The sequence below is a fragment of the Aotus nancymaae genome, unplaced genomic scaffold (genome assembly GCF_030222135.1).
Source record: "Aotus nancymaae isolate 86718 unplaced genomic scaffold, 86718_ANA_hifiasm-v0.15.2.pri h1tg000004l, whole genome shotgun sequence".
Classification (NCBI taxonomy): Eukaryota; Metazoa; Chordata; class Mammalia; order Primates; family Aotidae; genus Aotus; species Aotus nancymaae.
This window is the reverse complement of record NW_026988415.1, coordinates 37665469-37677500: the sequence shown is the minus strand read 5'-3', so window position 1 is coordinate 37677500 and position 12032 is coordinate 37665469. Positions and strand designations below refer to the sequence as shown.

Here is a 12032-nt window from a genome sequence, read left to right as displayed (position 1 = left end):
CTAGGAAGGACCTCAGAGATAATTTTATAGATCAGCAAATGGGGTCCAAGAGAGAAGCAGTGACTGCCCAAGGTCACAGAGATAGTAAGTAGCAAAGCTAAGATGAGAACCTGGAAATCTAAAGTCTGAGTCCAGTGCTCTTTGCACTCTACTACTCCTTGTTTAAATTGTTCTTTTAGAAATTCTTACTGCCCCCTCAGCCTTAGTTTTCTAACAGGAGTATGCATCTCTTCAGCTGATTCTTTTACTATTCCTTTCTTTGTCCACACATCTACTTAGGTCTTACCATTAAGTAACAACAACAAAAACAACTTTTCTTAATTCTGGTATCCGGAACTCTTGTTTCTCCCCATGTCTGGCTTTCTTTTCATTGCCACATTTCTCAAACAGTTATGTGTATTTTCTGCCTTCAATCTCCATCTCACACTACTTCTCAGCTCAGTGCTCCTTGGCTTCCGCTGCCACTCTTCCACAGAAATGGCTGTCAGAAGGCTGCCTCTGATTCAGCTTGACTTTTCCATTTGCTCACCACACCCTTTTTGAAGCTCTCTGGTGCTATGGGTTCTATACCTCCACATGCCCCTGGTTCTCCCCTGCCTCTCAGATTACTCCTTTTATGAATGCTCCTATCCCTGCCTTGTAGAACTTTTTTGTTTCTGTATTCAGTTCTTTTGACTCTATACTGTTCACCCCCGCCCACAGTGAACCCTATCCTTGTAATTTCAATCATCTCTAGCCATGAGCTCGTACATTTTCATTGACCTACTAGACATTTCTATATAGATATCCTAAGAAGCACCTCAAATCCAAAATCAACGCATAAACTTCCCATGCTCCTCTTGTCTCTACTTTGGTTAAAGGGATTACATTGGTCCCTTTTATCTAGATTAAACCCTTGACTTCCTTATTTCTAAATGATAACCCAGTCCTTTCATTTCGTCCACAGTATTTGCATATCGATCCCCACCTTTCTTCCCATCTCACTGCCACAGCTTTAGTTAAGGTCCCCGTTGCACCTCTTTTGGACTGTTGCCACAGATTCTTAGATAATACCAATTGCTTCCTGGTTCATTTTCCTATTTCCAATTCCATTCTTTTACCTCCCCAAGTCCATCTGATTAAAATCCTTCAACAGCTACCAACTGCCTATAGAATCAGGTCCAAACTAATTATTCTGGAACTCAGGACCCTCACTGGTCTGCCCAACCTACCTTCTGGGCCATATTTTTCTCTAATGATCAGCTTCTCTATTACACTGAAAGACAAACCCAATCAGACTATTTTGCATTCTCCTAACTTGCTTTGTACTTCACCACCCTTGACTCATAAGGTCTTCCTTAAGGGAATCCCTTTCCTCCTGCACACTTTATCTGTCAAATATTCTACCAGTTCTTCAAACCAAGTCCCCAATTGACCTCTTTGAAACCATCTGTTATCCCCCTCCCACTCTCTTAGAATTCTTCTTTCCCTACTTCATGGGAATGGATCGCATATTATCCATCATATTCTGGCTTAGATTAATAATTTTGTCCATGCCCCTTCTATTTTCCTCCACTGTGAACTCAAGAAGAGCAGAGATGGAGGTATTTTTGAATTTGTAACTCCTCAGAGCTGAGAATAGGCCATTTTCAGACTATAAGCATTCAATGTAGTTTTATGGAATTCAAATAAATGGAACCAGCAGCCCATTTCCCTAAAATGTATGGTATTTTCCTTTTTAAATAAGCATTCCTATTTTGTCATGCTGAAATTTATTTACCATTTGAGTTTAGCTCAATTGTGTTTTCAGCAAGCTAGCAAGCTTTCATGGTAGACTTCTATCACTGCCAAAATTCTGAGATTAAATTAGAATTTGAGGACTGTTTATCAGAATCCTGGGGTTCTGCTAAGTAATGTCAAAAGCTAGCCAATAGCTAATTCAAGTACTTTCTCCAATAAAGTAGTCTAAAGTCTCCAAGGGCTTGCTCGTACAGAAGCCAGAGTAATCACACAGAGCTAAAGATGGGAAAGATAGGCTCATACATCATACAGGGTTTACTGCCAAGCAGAGTTCCATTGTATCCACCCTCAGTATGACCCTGTCATTCATTTCCACTCTGTTTCAGAAAAGAAAAGTGTAGAGACCAAAGAAATCAAAGGATTATAGCATACATTATCAAAATGTACACGTTAGCCTTGTGCTAGAAAATGCTTTCTGTACCTGGTCAGTTTTATGGTTTTCCTGAATTCATTAGTAATTGGAGCTTTGTATCCTCCTTTCCTCAATAAGGAGTCTATGGTCTGAATATGGTCCCATCCTGTGGAGAGTTGACCAGATAAAATATCAGTCAAGCACATGTAACAAACACCTTTCATTAAATACAAAATGACTTTGTAGAGGTCAGCTATCACTGTTACCAAATGCCGTCAAATCTTTTGGTCCTAAAAACAATCACACAGAAGAGCTAAGATTTCATCCTTTACAAGAGAAGGGTCATCAGCACAATCCTTAAATTCTAGCTATCCACAGTGTCAAACAACATTGGCTCCTTTATCTTCACATTTGAAGGCAAGGGGTCTAAGGGGCTGGCAGAAATTGCTGTCATGACTGTAACAAACCATATCTGCTGTACTTTCCTCTAACAGTGGCATCTTTAAAAGGGAGGGAAAAGCCTATATGCCATTTTGCCAACTCAATAGTATTTAGGACTCCCATACTACCTCACAGTAATTGTTGTTCCTTATGGTATCTTCTGTAATTCTGTAATCATTCAAGTTTGTGTGCAGTATTCAAGGGTATTTTTATTAGTTCTGACATGGATGGTATATCTGAGGCACTCTATCTTTTACGTATGCTTTACAAAGTTAATGATACTAGGAGATTAAGACATTTTCTAAAGCAACCCAAATAAATCTTCAGGTGACTGCCTTGAAGACTTTCTGATCTGGGGATTTAATGGCACTAAATTTTGCTATTATGTATATCACATCTATAAGACAAACGTGGGAAAACTGAATTACAAATGCTTTCTGATGAGAAGAAAAGCTCCCCAAGATAAAAGATATTTCAACTAACATGAAACCAGAATTTAGTAGTTGCTAAGAAAGGACAAAATACTTACAGAGTGGAAAGTTATTTTGTGTTACAATGTTAGTTCATACAGTTCTATGCTCTATGTGTGAAATAGGAAAATTCTGTTTAGGAAGTGTAGACCAAGCATATAAAACACTAATACTTCATGTTTTCTCAATGCTCTGATCTTAATGGGAAACCTACAATCTTAATATTAGCAGGATGAGTAATGGCAACCACCTAAGAATGAAACATTTGATACTTACAATGACAATGAACTATGTGGCTGATTGTCAAACAAAAAGCTTGTTTATGCCACAATGGAATATGGGAAAAGGCATTTCAAATCAGTAGCAAATTGTTGACTAAAATGAAACCCAACTAATGTAAATTCTGCTTTTTAAAAAAGTTACACTTATGGGTTTATGCCATCAAACTTCAATGGAGGGATTCACTTCTGTGAGCACTTCACCGGCTTGATACAGACATTGCAGTGGCAGTGATGGAAGAGTCATTTCTTATAATTGGACACTGTTCAATTATCAGACATAACTGCAAGGTCAGATAACGCATTTCAATTTGTATATTTGTTTAAATTCTTCACCAGATCATATGAAATAAAGTACAACAATGACCTTGCTCCTTTGCAACCTCCGGTAGGTAGGTGGCGGTGCGTTTTGATCCTTTTTCATTGATGAATTCTATTCTAATGCCATGTACACCCACCTGAAAGAAATTGGCAGTTTTATTAGTACAGTCTTCTTCATAGAATCAGAAATAAAAGATTATAATTTAACTTTCAAGAGAATGCAGTTCTTCCTTTCCCCTTGTTTTTAGAAGGACATATCAGTTTTCTGTTTCCAAAGCTCTGACGTTGGATTTGAAGGCCATTATGATGGCCACAGAGATGGAAAATACTGATTTGCATGTGCCCAACATGTACTAGGCTATGATATTGTGTTTGGAAAACCAGAACTATTCTGAAGCTCTGTGGAGAATAAGACAGTTGATGGCAAAAATCCTGCCCCCACTCCCAAATTGTAGCTCATGCCAATAAGGAACTAGAGACAAAGGGGACTGACTTCAAAGATATAGCAAACAACCATCCTGTTTTGCAGGTACACTCACCACTTCTGATTAAGTTACAAAATTTTCGGTGCTGGTCTCCTCCCAAACTGTCTACTCCCTTTAAAACCTTAAATTATATGTAGGCAAGCAAACACAATCAGATAAGATTGAAAAATAATAATGAAAACAACCAGATCCTACAGCACCACCCAGTGCAGATAGCATTTCTTTATAAATGCATAATAGCTTAGAGTGGGCTAGTGGCAGACCTTCACTGTCCATCTACACCATTGTCTTCACACAGCTCTACTAAATTTAAGAATAAAGATTTAAAACCACTTCACTGTAGTGCATTATTGCTGTCTCCTTATATACTAGCCCAGAGACCACTGTAAAACTTTTTTATGTAAAACGAGCTTGTGGCGATGCCCTTAAAAAGGGCATCTAAGTAACTGTGGGCAATTCTTGCTAATTTTTTTTAAATAATGTGCTTTTCCCTTGATTAACATATGATCGAAAGGAATATGTTCTTTCCCCTCATATCTCACATAAAATAGTGTACAGAGCTAAAGATCAAAATTAAAAGTTCTTAACTTCTTTGTAAACATTGATAAAAATGAAATTTCAAAAGCATAATGACCCCATTCTGTTCTCTCAGATCTGTGGTTGCCTCATATCAATGGTTCCCAAGTGGAGGGTCAGGTTGTGCAAGGTACTGGAATGAAGATGTAGGACCAGGTAAACATTATTACCCAAGATGGAGGCTTCTTTTCAGAGCACGTGAGTAAAGTCATAGATCTTTATACTTTCTATGTGTATGGATGTAAAGGTCTAGAAGAGGAAAAGGGGTCAATGAAAACTTCTTTTGTTTCTTCTGCCCTCAGCCTCAGATTTTCCAATTTTTTCAGGAATAAAAAGTCCTCTGGGAAAATCCATTTCATTCTTTCCTCAGGTCTTTACACATCCATCCACTGGAGCCTGTCAGGTCTTCTGAAGAACTTATGGTTTTTAAAAAATTATTATTCTTAAAGCACATCTCTGGCTATTTCTTCTATCTATTTAATATCAGTGTTTTTATGAATCTCTTTCTACTAAAAATGCAACCAGGGCAGCTATTTAAAAATGAACACAATACTGCCTCCCATGCCCTGTGGGAAATGACTATACACAGCTGAGAAGAAATATGAGTGCTTAGCTACCAGACATTTCCAGGATAAAGGATATCCACTAATCTCTCCAGTGCCTGATGAGACAATGACAAATTTGCAACACTTTCTGTATACTGACTTCCTGATCAGTAGCTTTGATGTTTTTTCTTTGACAATATCAGATTCCTCATAATTTGTTTTAAAAAATATATATACAGCATAAGTAATTTATACTCCATCATCCACTGAAGTGAATTTTGAAACTTCAACTCTATTTATCAAAAATCTGTCATGTTAAAATTGAAAAGAATTTTGGTGTTTATTAAGGTGTCTAGTCAAAATTGTGATAGGAAGAACGTCTCCCTATCTGTGAGATGAAAGTGTCAGACAAAATTAATGATATTTAACTGGCATGGGTTGGGAAGGGGGGCTGCAACATTTATCAGAAGTTCAGGAGGTTTCATGCTTCAACAAATATATTTTGGAAAAAGAACAGCTCCCCAGGTAATTTTTACTCTAATTGAACTAGGTAACCTCTAATAAGCATTCTAGTTCTGACAAACTGTGGCTACATAGTAAGATTTTAAAAAGTGATTTAGGCAAATGGGGGTAATTTAGACACTTAAGTCCTTTCTTTACAGGAGTACATCCTGTATTCTTGAACAAAAATGTCAGATTTTTAATGTCTAGTAATTTAACAATTAGAAGAAGCTAAGAATTGTATGGTATGTGAATATCTAAATTAAGCTGTGTGTGTATGGATATAAAGCACACATTGGCCAAAACAACAATTACTCACAAACAAGACTGCTTTATTTACTCTGCATTTTGAGAATGTCCCACCATCAAATTTGATAAGAAAAAAAAACCCAAATTCTCCAGTTTTGATTTAGTAACACATTTACAACTTTTAATTATTTTCTGGGTTCCTGCTTTATTTACTCTACATTTTGAGAATGTCCCACCATCAAATTTGATAAGAAAAAAAACCCCAAATTCTCCAGTTTTGATTTAGTAACACATTTACAACTTTTAATTATTTTCTGGGTTCCTATGACTCTGAACAATTGAAAGCCCCTGTAAATTGAACTGTAAGTATAGTGGTTTTAATGTGACTCCTTTTCATGAACTTTTTTCATAGGTGAGAAATACTCTCCACAAAGCTACAAAGCCAAAACCAGAGTGACTAATTTTTTTCAGCTAGTAGAATCAGGAGAATGCTAATAATGTTTTTAACAAAATCAAATCGTAGTAGCTTTCTTTCTGTCACCTACTGAGCGACATCATTTTCTTTCCTCCTAGAACCACAAGCCACTAAATAGTCATACTGCACAATCAAAACAGGAGAAGAGGAATATGGCCTGCTGTGGAGAATGACCAATTCTGGCCAACCTGTGGAAATCACTGGCTTTGCAAAGTCAGTCATCTCCAATGAAATGAGCACCAAAACTAATTCCATATTGTTTCAGGGAGGCATCTGTCACAGATGCAACTCTAAAATGTAACCCTCATGCATAATAATTGAATCTTCCCTTATGCAGATTGGAGAATCCTTTGGCCCAGCAACATCCCAAGAGACAAAGGCTATAGTCTCAGTTATAAACTAGATAAAAGATCATCGAACCAGGGAACTGGGATTCCCCGAAACAGATCTTTAAAATGCTACCACAGTAACTTTCTGTTTCTAAGGATGGATAAGGAAGACAGCGTATGAGAATACTATGTCACCAAATATACCCTTAACTAATCCTGCCACTATCTGAAGTACAGCCAGGTGGGTAAAAACTGGAAATCTGCAAATCTAGCCATATGGGTCTGCAGGTCATTTTCAAAATTACTAGAAGGTCTATGAAAAAAAAATGCTTTCAAGGTCCATCAATTGCGATAATATTCTTTTAATCAAGACTGTACTTTTGCTAAGCAAAGCTATAAATCAACTCCAATGGTAGTAAATTAAATGTAGGACTATAGATAAGAGGATATGGAATTAAGCAGAGCTGTATCTGTGTGTGCTGATAGAACATTAAGACCAGTTCAACGGATTCATATTTCATGCTAAAAAGAAAGCCATATTTATTCTGAACCATTCCATAGCAAGTGATTTTTATTAATGCTATTATACAATCTTTTGTTTTTAACATTGTTCAGAATGATTAAATATCAAGATTAATGTTAAGACCCTAAAATATATCTTGATTATTCTGGGGTTGATTATCCAGTTTAGGGATTATGCATCCCTAGCTCCACCTGGCCTCAGCCCCATCCTCTTTCATCTCTTGTCCATTTCTCTTATTTTTTCACTCCTTTATCAGACAGCACGTGATCGCAGAAAAAATAGATACATACAAATTAATCAATTTTGCTACACAGTAAAAGGTTTGGTAGGAGAACAGATTACAAATAATGGCTAAAATGAAGCTTTGAGACTGTCTGCAGATTTCATTTATCCTTGTTATCTAGTCCCGTGTTAGAAATGTGGCTTCATTTAAAACTATTATCCTCTAATGCAGTGACCCTCAACACAAGAGCATTTTTTAAAAGTACACTCTCCCATATTATATTCCTTATAATTGCACAGTCAAAACTTAATATTCCCTAGTCTGTCTAATAAGGCAAGTGCTAGCCTTGTAATCCACAAGCAGCACTACAAAAGGGTCTCATTTTTACTTGTGAGCCTTGTCAGCAAGCCAACAATCTAAATATGCTGAAACATTAAAAAGAGTCATCTGGCTAAAAGCATAAATGAGTATAAAATGTGCTGTTTGAGTTGAGTAGCCTCCATGTAAACCTGACAGTTTGAGTCCACAATTACCTCCACAGTCCTGACCCTCAAAGCTTAATCTTCCCCTGATTATATCCTGGCCAACAGAACCACTCTACTTCCTTGGGTGGCATCCTGTTTTAGCAAATACCATGGTCAGTTCCATTCTTCCCTATTTTCAGAACCAAATGCTGGGTTTCCCTGTAATAATATGGCCATGGCTTACTCTACTCATTTTCAGTGAGTTATCTGAATAACATAAAAAATATCAGGAGGTCAAAGAATCGAAAGTTGTATGACATGTCTTTTTGGATGAAATCATTTGACAAAATATGCTTTGCAATTAACAAAGCATCCAGTTAGTCACTCTCATTCACATAAGAGTGACCTGCCAGGCTCAATATGCCAGTCCAATTGAAGTGAATGAAAGGACACTGTTCCTAATGAGAGGAGCTCAGGATGTTTGGCACACCCCCTAACCTTTAGAGGCTGGTATCACAGAATAAATGCATGCTTTCTCACAAAACAACCCTGGGTACCACGGACAGAAACAAACACTGCATTGGACAGTCCATGGGTCTGACTCAGAGTCTGGTGTTTCTTATATTCCTAGGAGTAAAAAACTGTATGTGCTATATCCTCTAACAGCACAAAACCTACGGCACAGCATGGTCCACTCTTGAACTTACTGCCCCACAGTACCTTCTGTCATGCTCCAGCTTAGCCTTTTGAAAACAGTAACTCTTCCTTTTCCTAGTGAAAGCAAATTCAACATAAAAGAGAAAAATATTTCAAACTTAGGCCTACCCTAAGTTTATTCTCTTGAATAATTCTTTGAGCTACAAAAGTTAAGAATTTAATCATAGAAACTGATAAGGTTTGCACAGATCCTAATGAACCACTTTCCCCAAATCTGATACTACCAAAAAATATTTAGATGACATATTATCTCGATCTTCCCATCAAATCCTCAGTTGTTACTCTGTATCACTTCAATCTGCCCATCAATTTGAAAAGCAGTTCTGGAGTTCTGAAGGTACACATCTATCTAACATGATCCCTTCATAATTTGGCCAAATTGTAAATTTTTATAACAGTGTTGCTGCAGTTCAGCTTTTGTTTTTGCTCAGTATTATTTACTTTTGTAAACCTCAGAAACTGTAAACATGCATTTTTTTTCTGTTTATAAAAGTAGTATGTATGTCTTACAAAAAAATTCCCTTTAGAGCCAGGTGCAGTGGCTTGAGCCTGTAGTCCCAGCTACTTGGGAGGCTGAGGCAGGAGGATCATTTGAAGCCAGAAGTCTGAGACCAGCCTGGACAACAGAGCAAGACCCTGTCTCTAAAAAACAAACAAATAAACAAAACATCCTTTAGGAAAGCATAAAGGAGAAAATAAAGATGGCCTGTAATCCTAGTACCATCTGCCTAGAAGTAACTCTTATCTTAGTGACGTAAAAAATACTTTTCTCCTGAACCAACTGAGGTATCACCACAGACTATATTTTAGGCTGCTTTTATCTATTATCTGACCAGTTCCTATACCTGTCTTTACTTTCAAATATCCTCTGAGATGCTTTTAGAAGCAGAATACCAGAAACATAAATCAAAAAGGATAACTGATTGCAAAGTCATCACCTGAGCATGACTAACCCTTTAACATACTCTAACACCTCTGCTTCATCATCTGTCTCAGCTGAAGGGTTTTTTTTTCCCCCAGTTGTTACTTTGTGAAAAAGGTCCCCTTGACCAAAATATATATATGTTGCTCTTCTCTAAAATCCCTACAAATTAGTCACCTTTAGATTAGATATTAGCTCAGTCTCCATGAACCAATTCTTGGCTTTTAGAGAGCTTACCAAAAGACCGATTAGTGCCAATTTTGATTCATGTAGGAGACTTAGACATCTTGTCTATCAGGAACACAAACCTGCCAATTTATTTCAAAAAAGCCACTGAATAACAATCGATAATATTTATTTTAATAGCTGACACACAGCTCTCTAAAATACCTGAACTCTCTAATAGTCACCCCCGTAAACTTTTAAGTAAAATTTTAAATAAAGTATGGCTAATGAAAAGGTGCTCTGAAAAACTCTGAAGCCAAACATGTTCATATATATTTTGCAATGAAGGAAACTGTTCTTACTCTAAGGTTTTGCAGAGAACAAGTGACAGCTCAGAGTGTAATTAAGGGGGAAAAAAACCAATTCTCTGTAATGATTAATTATAATGAGCATCCCATAAAAACTTAACATCCTAAAGCTTCCCAAGGAATGTTCAGGCAACACAGGTGACCTTTAAATAAAATGTCTGCTTTCTATCAAAGTTAGAAAAATGCATTCCTTCCATGTCTTAAAAAAGGGAATAAGGGAGTGAATTTACAGACAAGAAAACTAAAGTTGTAAAATTTTCTCAAAACCTAGAGATGTGACTTAGTTTACTTTTCAAAGGCTAGTGGGGACAGTGTTGGGGGATGGTTGGGGAAGAAATCACCTCTTAGCAAACATACCTAATATGAAATAATGTTGTTTGCCTAATAAGAAATTAAGAAAAATTAATTTTATTCAAGTTAGAACTGTACATTGAGTATCTGACTCAATACATTTTAACTTAGTCTACAAATTTGTTCCTGAAGAATTACATGTGGGTTGAGTTTACATAAATGAATTAATCTTAAAGCAAAGAGGAAAACAATAAAATTCTACAGTGAGTCCTACTGCAAAGCAAAATATGTATTCATAACGTGAATAATTGCTCCCTAATATATTTGCCTAATTTAGATTTAAATATATAATGTTGACTTAACACAGGATGATATAGTAATTAAATGGAGACATTAATGGCTTAGAGCATTTTTCTTCCTAAAGGGAATTCTTTTCATAAAAAGGAAATCTAGAAGGTACAACTTATAAAAATTTGACTATTTTTCACTTTGTTGCCTACATTTAGGCTGGCAATGGCCACTTTAAAAGTTAGGGACCTCTTCTTAGGACTTCTAAATGGCAAGTGGTGATTCATTCTCTGGACAATGAAACAGAAGCCATCTTTAAAAAGGGAGTAAGTCATAGAATCACATTCTGTCAGAGTCCAAAGAGATCTTAGGTATCACTTAGTCCAACTTCTTCAGGCTCCTGAAGAAACTGAGGTCCAAAAAGGTCACAGTGCTGGGCAGTGGCAGTCAGGAACAGAACCCAGGTCTCCTTATTCCCAGAATTCAGCACTCTTTTAATTAAATGCTGGGGATACACACACACATACAGGCAAACCATACATGAAAGAATAGGATATAACAGAACTACTAGCAAAGGGGCAAGGAGTTTATGGATTACGGGGGAAGCAGCAGGCTAACTCCCTCCAGCCAGTAAACATGCTGCAAGTAAAGCTGAAGGCAACTTGAGGCAGCCTGAGAAGGGACTAATAAGCAGCCCATTTTGCTAAGGGAACCAACAGCTAATGGAAATTTGTATGCATTAAATCACCTTCTAGGAAGTTACTTTACTTTGTACAGCTTGCTTCCCCACTAGGCTTCTTATACACTGACTTGTTGATGCACAGCAAATTCTTTCTAGATGGACAGGAAGCCTTGAAGCCTTCCTTTCCCAATGCTCCACAGCACTTAAAAAAAAAAAAACATTTAAAGTAGAGCATCAAGAAAGGACTAATCATAATGACAGTGACATCTTATACAAAAATCTCAACGTCCCTGGGAAAATATGTACTGTGAAAAGCATTTTCCTGGGTATATGAAGCCCATATTTCTTTTTAGGTTAGAAGAGAGACAAAATATGATGTATATTATAGTTGAGACAAACTAACCAAGAGGGGAAACAGAACATATACAACTAGAGGTCATTTCACTGGGTGACTTCATGAGTCATGCTTACCATCTGTGTATGAATGGGAACTCTGTTTTCAGTGGCACATTAAGAGGAGCTAAAAAATGTAAACCTTTAAGAGGGGAATGAGGGTGAAAAGAACATTAACTTCTAAAATATGTGGGA

At 36.9% G+C, this 12032-nt stretch overlaps 1 protein-coding gene across 1 annotated transcript in view; it reads right to left on the bottom strand.

The window, feature by feature from the left end:
* AMMECR1 (AMMECR nuclear protein 1) overlaps positions 1 to 12032 on the bottom strand; it is a 127332-nt gene that overhangs the window by 4602 nt on the left and 110698 nt on the right. The window contains exons 4-5 of the mRNA XM_012451738.3: positions 3688 to 3778; positions 2201 to 2297 (exon numbers count right to left, since the gene is read on the bottom strand). Coding sequence (XP_012307161.1) covers positions 2201 to 2297; positions 3688 to 3778 — 188 coding nt within the window. The remainder of the gene's footprint in view (positions 1 to 2200; positions 2298 to 3687; positions 3779 to 12032) is intronic.